Here is a 20,607-nt window from a genome sequence, read left to right as displayed (position 1 = left end):
CAGTTTACCCCGATAACCCACGTCCGACCCACGGGTGTCAAAGAGACAGAGGTCTGCGGAGTTGTTTGATGGGTTGCCCACACACTGGTGGTCATAATTTTTGTTTCCCTGACTAACAAAATAGTGCAAGACTGCTAGTTCTCAAGAGCGAATGGGAAACGTGCGAGGTATATGGTCACCAAGAGCAGCCAATATTAAATGCTTAGAAACCATATTTCCCTATCATCACTACATACCCCAAAGATGACATTTCCAGAGTTTTTTAAGGAACGTTTAGTTTTAAGCATTGCCTATTGTGGCTCACCTGGTATATCATAGAATGAAGTGACAGGCTTAGTACAGAGATTGGTATGAGATGTTCGCTGTCTGATCTGATCCACAAGCATCTTTCGCTCATCATCTGTAAGAAGCTTCATGAACAAGTCGTGAGAAGAAATCATAAACACCAGCTGTAAGTCTTCTATACCCATACACAGGCTTCTGAAATACACAAGAAACAGGTTACGTGCTTTCCGGAGGTCCAGAACACCAAAAACCAGATTCACTGATTAAAAGAAATAATAATAAATCTTTATTTATATGGCACCAACATATTTTTTCAGCACTTTACAATTCAGAGGGAACGTGGATCAGACATTACATCGTGACAAGACTAATTAACTATTCATACAAGAGCAGTGATAATGTAATGGGGGTGTAAAGGAAAGGAGTCAGATTATGAAATGTGATAGGCCTTCCTAAAAAATTGGATTTTTTTATTCACCATCAAATTTTTCCCCTGTTGAATTCTGTGGGGAGACACAGCATCATGGGTATAGGCCCTTGCCACTAGGATGCTGACACTAGGTAGTAAGAGTGTTGGCTCAGCCCAGGCAGGACACTTCCCACGGACACGGAGCTATTCAGTTTGTATAGAAGCAGTAGAAGGAAAAATAACACATCCATGGTCTTAGGAGAACGACAATGAAACACCCAGAACAAAAAGTCCTGAGCCCAGGAAAAAAAACAGTGTCCTTTAATTAATTCAACGAGAAAAAGGTCCTGACGATGAACACAAAAATTTACATTTTCTTGATAATATCACTGGGGACACCGCATCATGGACGTCCTAAAGTAGTCCCAGATGGTGGGCAAAAGAAAGAATCTGCTATGCGGCCTGCCTAACACACAGCAGTTTGGAGTACCTGCGACCCAGGAAGGCATCAGAGGAAGTCAGGTAATGAATTTGGTAGAACTTCATGAAGGTATGTACCGAAGACCAGGTAGCAGATTAGTGCCGTACCGCCCAGGATGAGCAGGCAGCCGACCGGAAATGGATGGTATCCCGAAAGAAAGGATCCTTTCCCTTGTACCGATTGGACTCCAGAATCACAGACCTAACCGAGCAAGCAATGGTGGAATTGGAAGCCACCAAACCTTTGCATGGCACCCTGCGAATTACAAAGAGTCAGACAGTGCAACACAGGCAGATCCACAGGAAAGCCACTTGGAAACAAAATCCATTTCAGAAGGGCATATTCGTCCTCGTGGAGGCAGATAAACGCCGGTCACGGTGTTTCCATTCCTTAGAGAGCAGATCCTCAAACTCACTGTGCTTTCAGGCGGCGGAAAGACACCTCTCCATAAAAGGGGTGTCCCTGATAGCACGTTTTAAGTCCTACATTGCAGCTGACAATTTAGTGTCTTGTTCGGACTCTGCTCTGAATCGATTAGGACGACACTATAGAAGAACCCCTAAAAGCGTGGGATCTGTCCTTAGCGCTTCTGTGCCTCTTATGTGGCCTACTACAGGGAAGAGGGTGTGATGCCCATGAGGAGGATTTATGGGGAGCATTAATCTGGGCCGCTATTTGGGCTGCAGGCGTTCCAGAGACAGAGCCGTGGTCTGGGAGAGCTTGGAAAGATCCTCAATGCCCAGTCAGGAGGGGCACATACTGGGAGGGTGCATTATCCTGGGTGGTCCTGGCAGCATAGTGAGGTAAAGACAACCTAACCGAAAACCTCACACCAAAGACTTGGCATGTAATGGGGTCCCCTATAGCAATAGAACCTAAAAACGAACCAAATGGGACATATCCCTAAAAAGAATATTGTACTCAATATAAAAAGCACAAAAAAATATCTTTATTAAATATAATGACAAAATAACACAATAATAGAAAAAGAGAAATAATACAGCATATACGGAGACATATACAGCAGGGTCAGATAGAAAAGACCATGACCAACAGAATCAACCATATACTAATGATCGCTCACACGCTCAGATAATATACAATAATAACACAAGCCCAGGGGTGTGTGATATAAATCCCACATGTAGCAGTAGCAATGCAAAGATGGCCTGTATAATATCAAAGCCTATACAAATAGGGAAGGGCAGAATAACATGTGGCAGCATACATATAATGATAATACGTCAAAGCCAGCACAAAAGAGGTGCAGCTAAATGGATATGCACAAAATAATGCGTACAAGGACAGTGCAGTATAACTAAATAAATATTTACGTATACTGCTAAGTAGGAGTCAGCACAAGAAAAGAGTGTAGCTGTTGACGTATATCAAGAGATAGTGTAGCTCAGATAGCCATAGAGTAATGCAGCTGCCATAGTTAAACAATATAGCCAAAAGTCAGTACAGATTTAGCAAATGCACATACACATACCCTGAGACATGTTGAGGGAGCGTGGAGGATCAAAAGATCTGGGTGAACAAACGCCTCGACGCGCGTTTCGCCCGATAGACCGGCTTCGTCAGGAGGCTAATTTAAAATGATACTCCAGGGTTTATAAATAGAGAACATAAAGTTAGGCTCACCTGTGATGAGCGCAAATCGGCGCTCGGAACACACGCCCAGTGACGCCCACATCACGGGACGCGCCGCGCGTCAGATGGAGAAGACGCCGCATGATGAAAAATCACCATAGAGACGTGGGACGCTGAGCGGCACTCCCGGATGTAGGCCACACTGCGCATGCGCAGCCGAGCGTCTGTGCGGACAGCACAGGGGAGACAACAGCTGACAGGACTAACACAATGGCAGTTTAGGAGTGGGAAGTAACTAAGAGAATGGAATACATCCACCGGGATCTAGTAATAGAGGATAAATGGAGATAGAGCAAGATGTTTATGACAAATAAAAATAATAAGATATAATGAAAAAAACGAAAAAAACAAGGGGAAGTGCACATATGACAAGACTGTGCACAAAAGAAAAAAGTGAAAAAATAAGTGGACTAAGATCCGGACATCTTAGTGGACATCTTGCTCTATCTGCATTTATCCTCTATTACTAGATCCCGGTGGATGTATTCCATTCTCTTAGTTACTTCCCACTCCTAAACTGCCATTGTGTTAGTCCTGTCAGCTGTTGTCTCCCCTGTGGTGTCCGCACAGACGCTCGGCTGCGCAGTGTGGCCTACATCCGGGAGTGCCGCTCAGCGTCCCACGTCGCTATGGTGATTTTTCATCATGCGGCGTCTTCTCCATCTGACGCGCGGCGCGTCCCGTGATGTGGGCGTCACTGGGCGTGTGTTCCGAGCGCCGATTTGCGCTCATCACAGGTGAGCCTAACTTTATGTTCTCTATTTATAAACCCTGGAGTATCATTTTAAATTAGCCTCCTGACGAAGCCGGTCTATCGGGCGAAACGCGCGTCGAGGCGTTTGTTCACCCAGATCTTTTGATCCTCCACGCTCCCTCAACATGTCTCAGGGTATGTGTATGTGCATTTGCTAAATCTGTACTGACTTTTGGCTATATTGTTTAACTATGGCAGCTGCATTACTCTATGGCTATCTGAGCTACACTATCTCTTGATATACGTCAACAGCTACACTCTTTTCTTGTGCTGACTCCTACTTAGCAGTATACGTATATTTATTTAGTTATACTGCACTGTCCTTGTACGCATTATTTTGTGCATATCCATTTAGCTGCACCTCTTTTGTGCTGGCTTTGACGTATTATCATTATATGTATGCTGCCACATGTTATTCTGCCCTTCCCTATTTGTATAGGCTTTGATATTATACAGGCCATCTTTGCATTGCTACTGCTACATGTGGGATTTATATCACACACCCCTGGGCTTGTGTTATTATTGGATATTATCTGAGCGTGTGAGTGATCATTAGTATATGGTTGATTCTGTTGGTCATGGTCTTTTCTATCTGACCCTGCTGTATATGTCTCCGTATATGCTGTATTATTTCTCTTTTTCTATTATTGTGTTATTTTGTCATTATATTTAATAAAGATATTTTTTGTGCTTTTTATATTGAGTACAATATTCTTTTTAGGGATATGTCCCATTTGGTTCGTTTTTAGGTTCTATTGCTATAGGGGACCCCATTACATGCCAAGTCTTTGGTGTGAGGTTTTCGGTTAGGTTGTCTTGACTATTCTTGTCTGTGTTCACAGAAAATACCTCAGGATTTATGGATTTCAGGAAAAGAGATAAGGATTGGATTACACAACTTGGTACCATATTCGGAGAGAATTCAGCAGTGACTACAGAAAGTAGTAACATTAAAGGCTTGAAACTTAAAATACGTGATCTTCTCAAAAAACGCACCAAGGTTTGGTGGAACAAGGCAGCTTTGGAAAATTATCTGCAGAAAGATATTATACCTCGCGGCCTACGCCTGCAGGTGTTCCCCACTTTGGATACGGAAGATCCTTCTTTTGTTGCGAAATGGGAAGATTCCCTTACTAAATGTTCGCGCACGCTTATTGAGCTGCTCATTGGGGCAGATCGTAGAACCCTCGACTCTCTGGAAAAGGAAATTGATTCCCTTAAGGAAAAGATACATCAATCTCTTAGTACAGAAGAGCTTGGCACTTATGATAAGGCATTGGAGGAGGAGCTGAAAAAGTGGGAGAGAGAGATACAAGATCTCAAAACCAGAAAATTTCAGCGCGATTTGAGTGATTTCCAGTCTAATAAAATCTATCGTTGGCATACCAAAAGGGATAGAGCTCGGTCCTTGTCCCGTTCTGTCTCTTCTGCTTCTCTTGTATCTGAAGAAGAATGTGGCGGTTTTTTAGACAAACCTCAGGCCACGGGAGATGGAGACCCCCTGTTTGACCCCAGAACACCGGCAGTCAAAAGAAAGACCAGAGGGGTATTCAACAGAGACAAGAGAAACAGGAGGCTCTAAAGGTAATTAACCTCTCTTCCCATATTTTGTCGTCCTCCCAGATAAATGTTTTGCAAAAGGGTCTGTCTTTTTCCCCTACGGGTAAATTTGATCTTTTCACCACCATTAAGGATTTGGCTCTTTTTTCAAGAAAACTACTTTTTAAAAAACATTTTGGTAGAAGGGATTATAATGCTGCTATGGGTTCCCCGGCAGAGCAACAGGCATTTGATGCCCTTCTATCACTTTTGGAGGAACAGGAGGCTCACACTGATCCCAGACTTCCCATGCATCTGTGCCGCCGCTCTCAACATTTCCCCCCTTTCACTTTATGCCCCTCAGTGGATATTTTTTTCAAACTAGTCAAGAAGGATCTAGAAAGTATTTCCGATTCTAGTATATCATACAATCTTAACTACAAGGAGAGGCAAGCTATTCTGGAACTTAGAAAACTTAGGGATGTTATTATTAAACCAGCTGATAAGGGGGGTAGTGTTGTATTATGGCCGGCACAGATGTATGAATGTGAGGCCTTTCGTCAACTAGATATGAGCCATTGTTACCGTAGGTTACCATCGGATCCTACGCTAGCCTTTAAAGCAGAACTAGATAGTTTATTGCAACGAGGTGTGGATTCAAATATTATCAACTCTAAACTCAGAGATGGTCTTTCCGTAGACTTTCCCATTAAGCCCACCTTTTATTTACTGCCTAAAGTGCATAAAAATGTCATCTGCCCTCCCGGGCGCCCAATAGTGTCAGGGATTGGAGGCTTATGTGAGAACATCTGCAGATTCGTGGATTTTTATCTACAGAAATGTGTGGAAACCCTGCCGTCATATATCAGGGATACCACGGATATGTTACAACGTCTTGATGGGCTGTATCTTGAGGATGACATGCTTCTTGTTACATGTGACGTGGAGTCCCTGTATACATCTATATACCATGACCACGGGATCCGAGCATCTAGACATTTTTTACAGATGACCAATCATGACCCGGATCTTGTTGAGTTTATTCTATGCCTTCTCGACTTTGCACTAACACACAATTTTTTTGTATTTAAGGACCGTCTCTTCCTACAGCTCCAGGGCACAGCAATGGGGGCCACTTGTGCGCCCTCATATGCTAATCTGTTCCTGGGGCTGTGGGAGTGGGAGACTGTGCAACAGACTCCGGGTCATGATTCAGTGCTCCTGTGGTCACGGTATATAGATGATATTCTATTCATCTGGCAGGGCTCCACGTCTAGCCTGGAATCTTTCCTCGATTCCCTTAATAGGAATGATATCAACATCAAATTGACGTGGCAGTTCAGCTTAACTTGCGTTGACTTTCTGGATATCAGGATCTGCAGAGATAATAGCGGTTTTATTTCTACCGATATTTTCAGGAAAAAAACTTCCACAAATGCCCTCCTCCATGCTACGTCTGCCCACTACCCGAAGGTTACAACATCCATACCTGTGGGCCAGTTTTTGAGGGCAAAGCGCATCTGCTCCAGTGACAGCAACTTTGAGCTTTGGATCTTACAGCAAGATTCAAGAGTCGTGGGTATAGTCAGAGGGTCATTAAGAAAGGTTATCTAAGAGCCAAAAACTCAACTCGCGATGGACTTCTGGTGAGTAGACCCAAGAGACACACATTAGATCAGAATGTCAGATTTATCACTACTTTCAATCCTCATTGGACTGAGATCCGTGATATTTTGCAAAAGCACTGGCGGGTCCTTCTCACTGATCGCGATTTGGCAGGGGTCTTACCCAGTTATCCCTCCATTACCTGGAGGCGGTCTAAAAATCTTAAGGACCTTCTGACTGCGAGTCACTATATTCCTAGTGCTCCCACGAACCCGTTTGGGAGTAGAGGCCCTCCTTGGGGCTCGTTTAATTGCGGTCATTGTTCTGCCTGTAAATATATTCTACGTACCTCTAACTTTCATAGCTCAAGCGGAAGGAAAGATTATAAAATTGTCTACATCACGTGTAATACCGTAGCTGTGGTGTATTTTGCTACCTGTCCGTGTGGGCTTATTTATGTTGGCATGACTACCAGGCAATTGAAGGTGCGGGTGTTGGAACACGTGAGTAAGATTAAATCGGCACTTAATGTCGTGGATATTGACAAACTCCAGCCTGTTGCACGGCATTTTCGCGAGTTCCACTCCTGTAATCCTAAAGGTTTTTCGGTACGTGGAATTGACAAGATCTCTTTGGGCTGTAGAGGCGGGGATGTACGTGTGGCGTTATTGAGAAAAGAGATGAAGTGGATCACGTTACTTAATACTGTAGCTCCATCTGGCTTAAACGAAGCACTAGTTTTAGGCCTTTCTTGTAAATTTTTAACCATGCGTGAATTTTATCTTCTCTAGGGTTTTTTTCTTGTGTTTTATATCTACTTTTGTATATTGCAGTTTATCTTGTCCAGTGAGTGGGTCTACTTCTCCATATATCTACGAGGATCACATATGGCCTTTATTGCAAACCAGAAGTGGAGAAGTTATACACATATTGTAATCCTGATGTACTGTGTATTTGTTGTATTATTTCTGTCAATGTGTGTATTTTTCTAAATTTTTGGAGCAATTGCTGCGTCTTTCAACTAACTATATAGGAATATATCTCTATTTATATATGTATCTTTTAATATACATTGTGTAGTACTTTATATCTATTTCTTGTATATTTGTTGTTGCAGCATTGTATACATCCACCAATGTATCTATATGTGTGTAATTATTGCCGATATTGTGGACTCCATTGTATTATTATATTTTGGGTGTCACAGTATCGACTTTCCATTTGTTGTATATAATGGGACATATGGGTTGGAGCATATTAATTTATTTTAAAACATTTATCCTGATGCACTGTTTGTTTTATGTATATTTATTTATATATATATATGCACTCATTCGTCACACATGTTATTACTTACTTTTTGTACTATATATATTTATGTGTTTGGGAATTGCCCACCCATATTAATGTATATGATTTTTTATATTATTTATCATATTTTAATATGCCTCCCCTTTTTCTCACTTGTTTCACATATTTACTGGATCTTAGTCCACTTATTTTTTCACTTTTTTCTTTTGTGCACAGTCTTGTCATATGTGCACTTCCCCTTGTTTTTTTCGTTTTTTTCATTATATCTTATTATTTTTATTTGTCATAAACATCTTGCTCTATCTCCATTTATCCTCTATTACTAGATCCCGGTGGATGTATTCCATTCTCTTAGTTACTTCCCACTCCTAAACTGCCATTGTGTTAGTCCTGTCAGCTGTTGTCTCCCCTGTAGTGTCCGCACAGACGCTCGGCTGCGCATGCGCAGTGTGGCCTACATCCGGGAGTGCCGCTCAGCGTCCCACGTCGCTATGGTGATTTTTCATCATGCGGCGTCTTCTCCATCTGACGCGCGGCGCGTCCCGTGATGTGGGCGTCACTGGGCGTGTGTTCCGAGCGCCGATTTGCGCTCATCACAGGTGAGCCTAACTTTATGTTCTCTATTTATAAACCCTGGAGTATCATTTTAAATTAGCCTCCTGACGAAGCCGGTCTATCGGGCGAAACGCGCGTCGAGGCGTTTGTTCACCCAGATCTTTTGATCCTCCACGCTCCCTCAACATGTCTCAGGGTATGTGTATGTGCATTTGCTAAATCTGTACTGACTTTTGGCTATATTGTTTAACTATGGCAGCTGCATTACTCTATGGCTATCTGAGCTACACTATCTCTTGATATACGTCAACAGCTACACTCTTTTCTTGTGCTGACTCCTACTTAGCAGTATACGTATATTTATTTAGTTATACAGCATAGTGAGGTAGGCTGGCCCATTGGAACTTTTTTTATTACGGCAAGCGCAACTATATTGGATAACTTATGCCACGGGGGCTTGTTAAAGTACTCCTGGGAGGAAGACATGCTGGGAGAGGGGGTTAGACAAGTGCCAATGGAAGGGAAAACACCTTTGGTAAAAAGAATGGCCCCATAGAAAGAAAATAGCACACAGGACTGACCTTACGGACCGCTAGTGCTGTGTCCCACCAAGCAAGTGAATGAAGGGGAGGCCCAGGATTCCTGGTGAGCAGGTCTGACATGCCGTGTGGATGGCGCTGATAAGTGATGGCACAGGATGAAGAAGAGAACCGCCTGACTGGAAACCCATGCTGAGAAGAGCCAGCCAAGCCCCCCCTCCACAGCAGCCAGTACAGCGGCTGAGCGTCCAATAGGCTGACCATGGTTGGCGGGTTAACCCGCTTCAGAAAATTGCCATCTGATCCAGGGACAAAATTAGATAGACGCTGCAGGCAGCGATCAGCCAGTGGTGCAACCGTATACCGATAGAGATAGGGTATGTGCACACACACTAATTACGTCCGTAATTGACGGACGTATTTCGGCCGCAAGTAGTGGACCGAACTCAGTGCAGGGAGCCGGGCTCCTAGCATCATACTTATGTACGATGCTAGGAGTCCCTGCCTCGCTGCAGGACAACTGTCCCGTACTGTAATCATGTTTTCAGTACGAGACAGTTGTCCTGCAGCGAGGCAGGGACTCCTAGCATCGTACATAAGTATGATGCTAGGAGCCCGGCTCCCTGCACTGAGTTCGGTCCACTACTTGCGGCCGAAATACGTCCGTCAATTACGGACGTAATTAGTGTGTGTGCACATACCCATAGGAGCCCATGACCCAGGAGTTGTGGCATTGGGACTCCTCCAGAGCATAAAAGCCTTAATGGAGGAGGAAAAATAGCTCCCAGGCCACCCTGGCACAAGCGGGGGCATTATAGTCCATTGGTGTAGCAGTCCAGTGCAGTGACTGGCACACGGTTGAGGCATTGGTGTAGCAGTCCAGTGCAGTGACTGCCACACGGTAGAGGAATTAGTGTAGCAGTCCAGTGCAGTGACTGGCACAGGGTAGAGGCGTTGGTGTAGCGGTTGGTCAGAAAGATGAGCCTGCCTGCTGCATTCGTGATATATTGGAGAGGGGAGAGTTTAGTGAGGCAGAATACCGATTAGTAATGAGTTACAGTAATCAAGACGAGAGTGAATCAGACATGGTTAGGACAGCGGACAATCACTGGTGTTTTGTATTAGGGCAGGGGTGATGTCACGGTGAGGTATATAACTGAGAGTTATCAGCGTGGAGATGGTACTGGAAGCCAGAAAGGAGAGGATACATAAGCAACCCCAACAGCGAGGGGAAGAGGCAAAATAGTAGTGCCAGCAAATGATACACTGAACGAGCGGTCAGAGAGACCGGAAGAAAACCAATAGAGTGGAGAATATTGAGTAGGAGGTAATGGGAGATAGTGGAAAAATTCTGTACTTGAATGGATCTTACCTAAAAACTAAGAGTATCTGTTCTGTACTAGACAATAGTCACTTGATTGTCAGTGGGAGACTGCATTTTGTTTTTGTTAGGCCCCATGCACACGAACGTAAAAACGCCCGTAATCACGGGCCCATGGACTTCTATTGGCCACAGGTACCTCCCCGTATGCTTACGAGAAGGTGCCCGTGCCGTTGAAAAATATAGAACGTGTCCTATTTCAGGCCGTAATTACGGAAAGGGCAGGTCCATAGAAGTCTATGGGGCTCCCATAATTACGGGTGACTACGTGTGTGCACCAGTAATTACGGGAGCATTGCTAGGCGACGTCAGTGTATAGTCACTGTTCAGGGTGCTGAAAGAGTTAAACGATCGGCAGTAACTCTTTCAGCACCAGGGACAGTGGCTACCGATCACAATATAGATAAAGCTGTAAAAAAAAAAAAAGAAAAGAAAAGAAAAGAAAAAAAAAAAAAAAAAAAAGACGTTCATACTTACCCAGAACTCCCTGCTTCTTCCTCCAGTCCGGCCTCCTGGGATGACGTTACAGCCCATGTGACCGCTGCAGCCAATCACAGGCCAATCACTGGCTGCAGCGGTCACAAGGACTGCGCGTCATCCAGGGAGATCGGGTAGATGTCAAGAGGACGCGTCACCATGACAACGGCCAGGTAAGTATGAATTTTTATTACGGAAAGAGCTGTCCCTTCTATCTATCCTGCACTGATAGAGAGAAGGGGCTGCCGATTACTGCAGTGTAATTTTGCAGCGAAAATGTGCCCGTAAATACGGGTGGAATACGGGTGACACGGGTCCGTAAATACTGGTGCAATACAGGTTGAATACGTGTGACCAAGGACCCGTATTTACGCCAGTATTTACGGGTGGACAAAAATACGGTCGTGTGCATGGGGCCTAAGTGTCAGTTTTAAACGGGGAAGTGGATCAGTATAAAACTTTGGTTTCTTTTTAATAAAAAAAAAACAAAAAACAGACACTGCTCTAAAATATTCAGTGATACAGGAACTTACTTTAAAAATGATGCCATAGTTCGCCTTTCAGATTCTGAGGCTTCATCTACCTTTAAAGACCTGGAACATACCTAGAATATAAAAGTAATAGTTTTAAACACCCAATAAGTTTGTGGTAGGGCCTATAAAGAAGGAGTCTGGTACTGTATGTGAATGTGCAGACCCTCATACAGACTCCTGAGTTCATGTTCTTAACAGCAGTTCCTTCCTTGGATACGGAAGAAATATATCCCCCTCTCTATGGGATTTCTTGGCCCCTATTTTTGCATAACCTCCTTTGCTGCCTTACAAGAAGTAGCTGCCACCTGTGCTAGGAAATACTGCAGTGTAAATGTGCATTATAAAGAAGATCTGTCAACTCCTGACATGTCTGTTTTACCCCTTCCTGCCATTTTTGGGATTTCCACTTTAGTTTTTTCCTCCCCACCTTCTGGAAGCCGTAACTATTTTATATTCCCATCAATATTGCCACATGAGGGCTTGTTTTTTGCGGGACGAGTTGTAGCTTTTCACAGCACCATTTATTGTACCATATAATGTAGCGGGAAACTGGGAAAAATTATATCTTTGTGGGGTGGAATCTTTTGGGTGGTTTTGTTTTTACGGCGTTCACCCTGCAGTAAAAACGGCATGTTAACTTCATTCTGCGGGTCAATACGATTACAGCGATACCAAATTTATATTGTTTTTTTTTCCGTTTTACTACTTTTACAAGGGAAAAACTGATATTGTTAAAAATACAATTTGAGTTTTGTCGCCATATTCTGAGAGCCATAACTTTATTTTTCCATTGATTTAGCGTTGGGAGGGCTTATTTTTTGCGGGGCGAGCTGTAGTTTATATTAGTACCATTTTGGGGTGCATGCAGACATTTTGATCATTTTTTATTTCATTTTTTTATGGGAGATAAAGTGACTACAAAACACCAATTATGACGGTTTTAAGTTTTTACGGCGTTCACCGTGCGGACTAAATAATGATATATTGTAATAGTTCAGACTTTTACGGACTCGGTGACACTAGTTTTGTCAATTATTTTTTTTTTTTACATTGTGCTTACTAATGTATTGCAGTATATCATGATTCTGACAGTCTCCTACGAAGCCCTGCCCATAGGAGTACAAAGATGGCAGAGCTGGGGACCTTCATCAGGCCCCCAGGCTGCCATGCCAACCAATGGCACCCCCCCCCCGATGTCGCCGTGTGGGGGCCGTTGGAACGTTACAGGGGGTCGCCCACAGCCGACACGCTCGTCCTATGGAGTGGGGTCAGCCCGTGAGCCCGCTCCATACTCCCTCACCAGACGTGCGCTATATATATATATATATATATATATATATATATATATATATATATACCGTATATATCGGCGTACAAGACGACTTTCTACACCCTTAAAAAAATGTCAAAAGTGTGGGGTCGTCTTATATGCCGGATATTGTCTACATTAGGGATGCACGTTGCAGCCGCACAGCTCAGTATAGTACACATGACTATGAGAGCGGGGCTGCGGCTGTGTAATTCAGCCACAGCCCCGCTCCTGAGTCCTGACATATGCGCGCGGGGTCAGCATCATGTGATGCGGCCGGCGCTGCACTAATGATCTGCGGCACTGAAGACAGAACATGGCGGGCGCGCTACAAAGCACCCCCATGTTGTCTTCAGTGCCTGAACTGCCGCTCATTAGTGCAGCGCCGGCCGCATCTCCTCATGCTGACCGCGCGCGCACTTCCTGTCAGGAGCGGGGCAATGGCTGTATTACACAGCCGCAGCCCCGCTCTATAACGCCGGAGATCAGAGAACCTCTCATCTCCGCCGTTATTCCCGTGAATGCTGCGATCACAGCTGACTGCAGCATTCAGGGGAAAGTGAGAAGGGGGGATGCCCCTGGATCGCGTCACAGGGAATTCCTGTGACGCGATCGAGGGCCATACCATATATGGGCAGACAGCCCAGGGTCTATTGACGGACCCCAGGGCTGTCTGACCATATCTCTTGTTGTTAGGATATACCCAAGTATGTCCTAACAACTGCCTGTGTGCTCTCTGTCCACAGGCTAATGTACTGGCACATATCTGATATATGTCAGTACATTAAAGTTTAAAAATAAAGTAAAAACAAAGTATGGTTACATTTTAAAAAAAATACACCTTCACCTTTTTTACAATAAACATTAAAATAAGTCTCAATACATAAAATACACACATTCAGTAATGGCGCGGACAACAATGTTTTTGCATCATTTATGATGTGTACGCTGTAAAAAAATGAAATAAACACGGCTTTCATTCACTTATTAATGTGAGGCGCGAGGTGCGATGAATTTACCCTCCATGTTCCTCACATTAATAGTAATTAACCCCATCATGTACCTCGCCTATCTGCGCATGCGCGAGTTCAAAGAGACAGAGTCCTGGGTCCTGCCGCCGATGGCCATAGTGAAGCGCTCCTGCACGAAATGGTGAGTATATCTTAAATTCTATATTTTAAGGGTAAAAGTTGGGGGTCGTCTTATACGCCCAGTCGTCTTATACGCCGACATATACGGTATATATAATTACCAGTTGGGGGGTGTCTCCCTATACATACTGATATTGTGCAATCGGTGTTGACAGTGGGAGTGTAGAGACACCCTGCTTTGAAAAGCGGAGTGGTAACATCCAGTTGTGAATTTATTGAAATATTTCTAGGAAGAATAACAGAGGAATGGCGCAACGCAGTTCGGAGAAAAAGTATTCCCTATGAAATAACAATTCTGGAACATAAGTATTTACTAAAATAGACATGTCAGGAGAGGTGACAGGTACACTTTTAGGGAACATATGACAGGGACAGATCCTTCTACATTTTTTATACCTGTAAGATGCTCGAACACTGAAATAGTGGGCATGAGCGTGCACACTCAAGTACGGACTGCTTAAAAACGGCCTGGCATATACGGCCTGTCGCCTATGTCAGCGTTCTGCACAGGAATGGTTTCTTAGGATCCTTACTTCTTAATTGACACAATGGGTTCTATTTAGTGGGTGCAATTGGGCTTACAAAGTCAGCTTTGAGGGCAAGTTGTGCAGATGCTGTAGTGTGAAGGGAGCTTCCCTTGGTTGGAGGTTGCTTTTATAGCAGCTTTACAACTTAACTTTGGTGGCATATTCCATTTTAATCAACAGGTTATACTATTGTTTGGATCCCCATCGATCACAAGAAGATAAAAGGCCCTCACGAGAATGCTTTTGCTTTTCTCGGATGCAGCATCACCCTTGTCAAGGCACGGTGTCTGGTATTGTAGCTCACCCACATGGAACTGGCATTATTTTTGCTCTGTGTGGTCACCTGTATCTATTATGAACGGTCTTTTGCACAAGCTATGACTTTAGTGGATGATTGATAGTACACCGATTCAATCCACGGCAACAAAACGACGTGTTATAAATACAGTGTTTCTATATTATGGTACGATTTGTTCCTCCATTACCAGTAACCTATGTAGCCTGATGATGACCAGTATGATATCTCACTGTTGTACCTCAAGAAGATAATCTATTTTTTCTTTGCTAGGCTTCATGAAGAGCTGGTGGAACTGCACAGTGATGAAGCGTCCCTGGAGAATGTCACGCACCGTGTTACAAGCGCAGATTTTATAGCAGACTTCAGTTAGAGCATCGTTTCTGTAAAAATAAAAAATAAAACTTGAAGTTATACATAATTATACCGAGTTAGATGACTATAGTAACTAGAAACGATGGCTTCTGGCATACTGTATTGATTTTGCAACAAATAGGATCTATTTTGCTAGATTAGCAGAGGGACAGCAGAGTTCTTTACAGGGTATTTAAAACAAAACAAAGTAGACAGACGCACCGAATGGCCACTTTATTAGAGACACTATCTGGTAGCGCGTTTTACCTCTTTTGGCCTTCAGAACTGCAGTAATTCGCCATGGTATAGATTCCACTTGGTGTTGTAATAGTTCTGGAGGAATATTGGCTCATGCGGACAGGATCGCTTCTCGCAGTTGCCGCTGAAGTTTCCTTCTGCCATCCGGTTAACAGCTGCCATGAAGAGATGATCTTGTTCGGCCACAAGGATTAGGCAACAAGGATTAGGCAAGCCTTAATGTTCAAACGTCCATCGACAGGTATCAGAGGACCCGGGGTGTGCCAAGAAAACATTCCCCACACCATTACTCCACCTCCACCAGCCTGAACTGTTGTCACCTGACAGGAAGGGTTAACGATTCATGCTGCTTGCGCCAAATTTGGACCCTCCCATCAGAATGGTGCAACAGAAATCTGGATTTATCTGACCAGGTGATGTTTTTCCACTGCTCACTGATCCAATTTCTTATTTTTTTTGCCCACTGGAGTCTTGCTTTTCAGTTTCCATTAGACAGCAATGGAACATGAACTGGTCTTTTGTGGTCATCCGTGATAAGGAACGACGAGTTGTGCGTTGGAACACATTAATTGGAGCACCAGCACTGTATTCGCTTGACTGCACCGCCTGCTCATCAGAACGACTCTTGACATTCTCCTCTGACCACTTTCATTGCCGAGTTGTGGTCTGGATGTTTTTTCTCGATCATACCATTCTTCGTTCACTCTCGACACCGGTGCATGAGAATACCCCTACAAGGTTGGCAGTGTTTTTTTTGTTTTTTTTAAAATACTGGCCCGGCTAGTTTAGCATCGATGGCCACGTCTCATTCGAAGTCGCTCATATCACGCGATTTCCCCATTTTAATGTGGATTCACACTGAAACTGAACTACAGAAAACATACTGGACTCTGGGGTCCCGAGTCTAATACCCAGGCAGAGAAGCTCCAAAAGTGAAAGGGCAGGTGTCTCTAATAAGGTGGCCATTCTGTGTAGATGTTGTTCTAAGGCTTCCACCACATTCCTGCAGTGATCTAATGTCTATAGGAGCGGCCTGACCGGCCCTGGGATCTGCTCTCTGTTGATGGGAAAGGGGTAGCATGTTGGAATTTTCAGTTAATTATTTTTTTTCCTGCTGAGAAAAAGGTCACTAGAGGAAAATATAAACCCTCCCTTCACTTTCAGCCAAGCAGCCTGAAAAACAGATTGCTCTTCAGAACACCATAGTGTGCATGAGCAGTGAAACAAGGGTCGTTAAAGAGGCTCTGTCACCACATTACAAGTGCCTCCTACCTAATCTGATCGGCGCTGTAATGTAGATAGCAGTGGTTTTTATTTTGAAAAATTATAATTTTTGAGCAAGTTCTAAACAATTTTATATTTATGCTAAGTAGTTTTTACCAAGTGGGCGTTGTAAAGAGAAGAGTATGATGCTGACGAATCAGTGTCATACATTTCTGTCCATTCATGTTTAGCTGTATTCACAGCACAGCGTGATTACGCTGTGCGGTCACATACTCCCACAGTAACTTTACCGAAGTGTCTTGAGAGTGAATAGACATCACCTCCAGCCAGGACGCGATGTCTATTCACACTCCTGACACTTCGGTAACGTTTCTGTGGGATTACTCACAGCACAGCGTCATACACTTCTCTTCACAACGCTCACTTCGTAAAAAGTTAAAAAGCGCCCAGTTGGGCATTAAGAAACAAATTAGCATAAAGCTAAATTTGCTCATAACTTGCTAAAAAATGATCATTTATCAAAATAAAAACCACCGTTATCTACATTACAGCGCCGATCACATTATGTAGGAGATAGAGCATTTATAATCTGGTGACAGAGCCTCTTTAACATCCCGATTTCCTCTAATATGGTAAGGTAGCAGACAAAACTGAAGGGACCCCTTTTGCTTGGTCTCCATTGCAGACAGAACATTGGGTGCAGGTTACTGCTGTAAAAAGTTGCCTCCTAGCCAGATACAAAGAAGCTTAAGCCCCATCACAACTATTGTCCACCAGACAAATATATAGAAAACTTTTCTCTGCTATATATTTTTTTGTCATTTGTTTATTTTGGGTGACTTGATGTCCCCTCCCTTACACGCCAAAAACATACCGAGAGGTTAATTAGTTTCTTATTGGCCCTAGTATATGTGGCGGAGACAGATACATTACATCGTCAGCCCCATTGGGGACAGGGACTGATGTAAGTGATTGCAAAATGTGTACAACTGGGAACAAACTAATTATGTATATTTATACATCTCTCTCGCCAATATACATTTCCCGTTGAGCAAAAGTGCTAGTCCAGTCCGTCTACAGTCCCGTGTATTAGTATTGATACGGTTTCTTACTCCCTTCATGTCCAGCCCCAAGCATAGAACAAGCATGCACCTACCCTTGCTGCACTTTCTGGAAGAGCTCTCTCAGCACGGACTGTCTAAATTGCTCGGGTAAATTACCATTGAAATTATCATCATAGAAGATCTTCAATATTCCCTTAAGGAAGAAAGGAATTTATGAATACATTACACATTTATCATACAGAAAACAATCAAAAACTCGCATTATAGAAATACTGCCAGAAACTTTTGCTTCGACTGAATGCAACAGAAACGCTGGAAGACATTTACATTCTAGTTATGCTGCGTGTGGCATAATCCTCAACATCACACACATGTAAGGATGTGGGGGGTCATTCCCCCTTTCTTAAAGGGACAAATGGTGCTGTGTTTATGTGTTGCATATCGAGCCAGATAAAGTGTATTTTATTTTGTCATGTCTCTTCAGTTTGCGGTCTAATCTGCTTTTCCCTCCCCAGGAGTGTCGATTCAAGAAGATTTATGTTTTGCGACATATGTGTAACTTATGTTCCATAGTGTTGTTTTATAGGTTCAGGCAACGATGGCTGGCTCTAAAGACTTTGATTTGTGTGACAGTTCAGAAGCCATTTTGTTTGGGGTATAGCCGCGCCATAGCAGTGGGGAGTATAAGACCAGCGGCCTCACGCCTGGGGCGGTGCTTGGTCTATAAATTGCTCTTGGTGCTAAGCAGCTCCTGAGTAGGTCCTGAGCTAATGTGGGCACTAGAGATTTGGCATCTGACGGGCAAGAGCTTCCCCGCATTTTGTGCGTTGCTGCGCTGTGTGTTGGCGGGTGACGGGCAGCATCCATACTGCAAGAAACCAAGTTAACATTATTACATCAAGCATCAGAAGCCTAGTGGAAGGCCTGGATATTTGCAGAGAGCGTATGGTGGCGAGCCAGCCATCATTGTCTACCTGCCTGTGACCTGTTCCTCTCATAACTGCTGAGAAGGGTTTCTTTGTTATTGCTGCAACCAGGGGTGAAGTAACACCACTCTTCATCATCCCTGGTGCTTCATGCCATCTTTTCCGCTACTACCCTGCATTGGCCTTCTTCTACCACCTCAGGCCTCATCTTGCACACACATCTAAACTTGGTCAGGTTTCACCTGACATATTCCGTCACTTTTCTTATGAGAAAAACAGACATTTTCTAGGGTAGGATGAGGCAAGATGATCAGATGAATGGCTTTTCATTTAGAACATGGATGGCTAGAGCCGCTGCTTTATACGGACTCTGAATTAGTTCATAAAAGGGGGTTCCAAGAAAGGGATCCCCTCTATGATGTCCATATGCCATAAAAGAGCATATTGACAGGGGTTGTTCCGATGGGTGAATAGTTTGTAGTGGGGAAAGGGATCTCCCATACCTGGTAGTTTCCATTCTTCATGAAGCTATGGATTTGACTGTATATTGTTGACTGCACGGCAGCCATATTTAAAGGGACAAGAACGCTGCAAGCTTGACAATAACCGGCCAGTCTCTTCTCATCAATAGAGCAGTGAGCAGAAACCGCACCAATCTGGGAGGTAAGAAAATGGATATCAGGTCAGACATGGAATATGCTCCAGAGCTTAGATAGGAGGATAAAAGGGAACTACAGACTCTTTGTATTATATGGGATCGAAAACCACAACTACCTTTGCAACCAGCTGTTTGGTGTTAAAAAAGTGGTCTCTAGCCTTCTCATAATTCACAGGGTTTGTAGGACCTTGTTGGAAGTAAAAAGCTCCAAGGTCATAGCACACCTGCCGAATGAAGGGGGAAACAGGTTGGACATTTGAAGACATTTCTATCAATATTATGCAAGTTATGGCTTCATTCTCCTCCTAGTTCTTCCTCCACAAGTCCCTTATCACATGCAGCTCGGTCCTCTACACATTTAGCAAAAAGGTCCCTGCCTCTTATAAGTACTTTACTCCTTGGGGGTATTTATCTAAATGTTCCTAGGGACATGGAAGCAGTTGTGGCAATTGTTAAAAGGCTTGCATGATTTTTTTTTAATTAAAACAGTCCTTGAAAAGTTGAGTGCAAGGTTTATATGGAGCTACATTTGCAACAGTCCTAAACATCTGCCGGAGAGTCAGGATACCCCAAAAAATTAGGCGTTACAAATGTAAGTACTGGATGTGCGTTAGTCGCTCCCATCACCTACCTTTGCCCCCTTGCTGATCGAGACACTGGGGGAGGGTGGATTGGGATGAAGGATGTGGTGAAGACTATTTTTGAGGCTTTCATTTGTATACTGCATGTGTTTCCCTCCCCAGCCATCCTGTTAACCAGCGTAAACTGCAGGTTTTATTAGGATTACAGCTATGAGGCAGTGCAGTCGCGGCATATTTTCCATCCGGATTTGCAGACGGAAAAAACGCAGATTATTAGGCTGAGTTCACACAGAGTATTTTGCAGGCAGAAAATTCTGCCTCAAAAGTCCGTTTGGAATTTTGAGGCAGATTTTCATCTACCTGCACGCTGTTTGCCGTGTTTTTCGCTCGCGCCCAATGAGTGCCACGGGCAAAAACGCCACGAAATATGCTTTCTCTGCCTCTCATTTATGTCAATGAGAGGTCAAAGGCGTAAATGCCAGAAGATAGGGCATGCCGCTTCTTTTTACCACTCGTGGTAAAAAAACACGTCCCGCTCCCATTGAAATCAGTGGGCGGCATTTTTGGCCGTTTTTTGGAGCGGTTTCCGCGTCAAAAAACTCTGTGTGAACAGGGCCTTACAGTAGCAGAAAAGTGGATGAGATTTTCAAAAGCTCATCCCAAACGCTGCAGAAAATTTTCATGCAGAATTTGACCTGCGCTGCAGATTTTTGAAACGGCAGCAGGTCATTTTATGCT

The 20,607-nt window shown here is 43.8% G+C and overlaps 1 protein-coding gene across 1 annotated transcript in view; it reads right to left on the bottom strand.

Annotated features, from left to right (window-relative positions):
* INTS8 (integrator complex subunit 8) overlaps positions 1-20,607 on the bottom strand; it is a 71,226-nt gene that overhangs the window by 34,057 nt on the left and 16,562 nt on the right. Inside the window, exons 8-13 of the mRNA XM_075825932.1 lie at positions 19,405-19,512; positions 19,134-19,286; positions 17,797-17,897; positions 15,046-15,187; positions 11,523-11,593; positions 305-480 (exon numbers count right to left, since the gene is read on the bottom strand). Coding sequence (XP_075682047.1) covers positions 305-480; positions 11,523-11,593; positions 15,046-15,187; positions 17,797-17,897; positions 19,134-19,286; positions 19,405-19,512 — 751 coding nt within the window. The remainder of the gene's footprint in view (positions 1-304; positions 481-11,522; positions 11,594-15,045; positions 15,188-17,796; positions 17,898-19,133; positions 19,287-19,404; positions 19,513-20,607) is intronic.

This window comes from Rhinoderma darwinii, chromosome 5 (assembly GCF_050947455.1).
Source record: "Rhinoderma darwinii isolate aRhiDar2 chromosome 5, aRhiDar2.hap1, whole genome shotgun sequence".
NCBI lineage: Eukaryota > Metazoa > Chordata > Amphibia > Anura > Rhinodermatidae > Rhinoderma > Rhinoderma darwinii.
The sequence above is the reverse complement of the archived record's forward strand: the minus strand, read 5'-3'. Positions and strand labels throughout refer to the sequence as shown.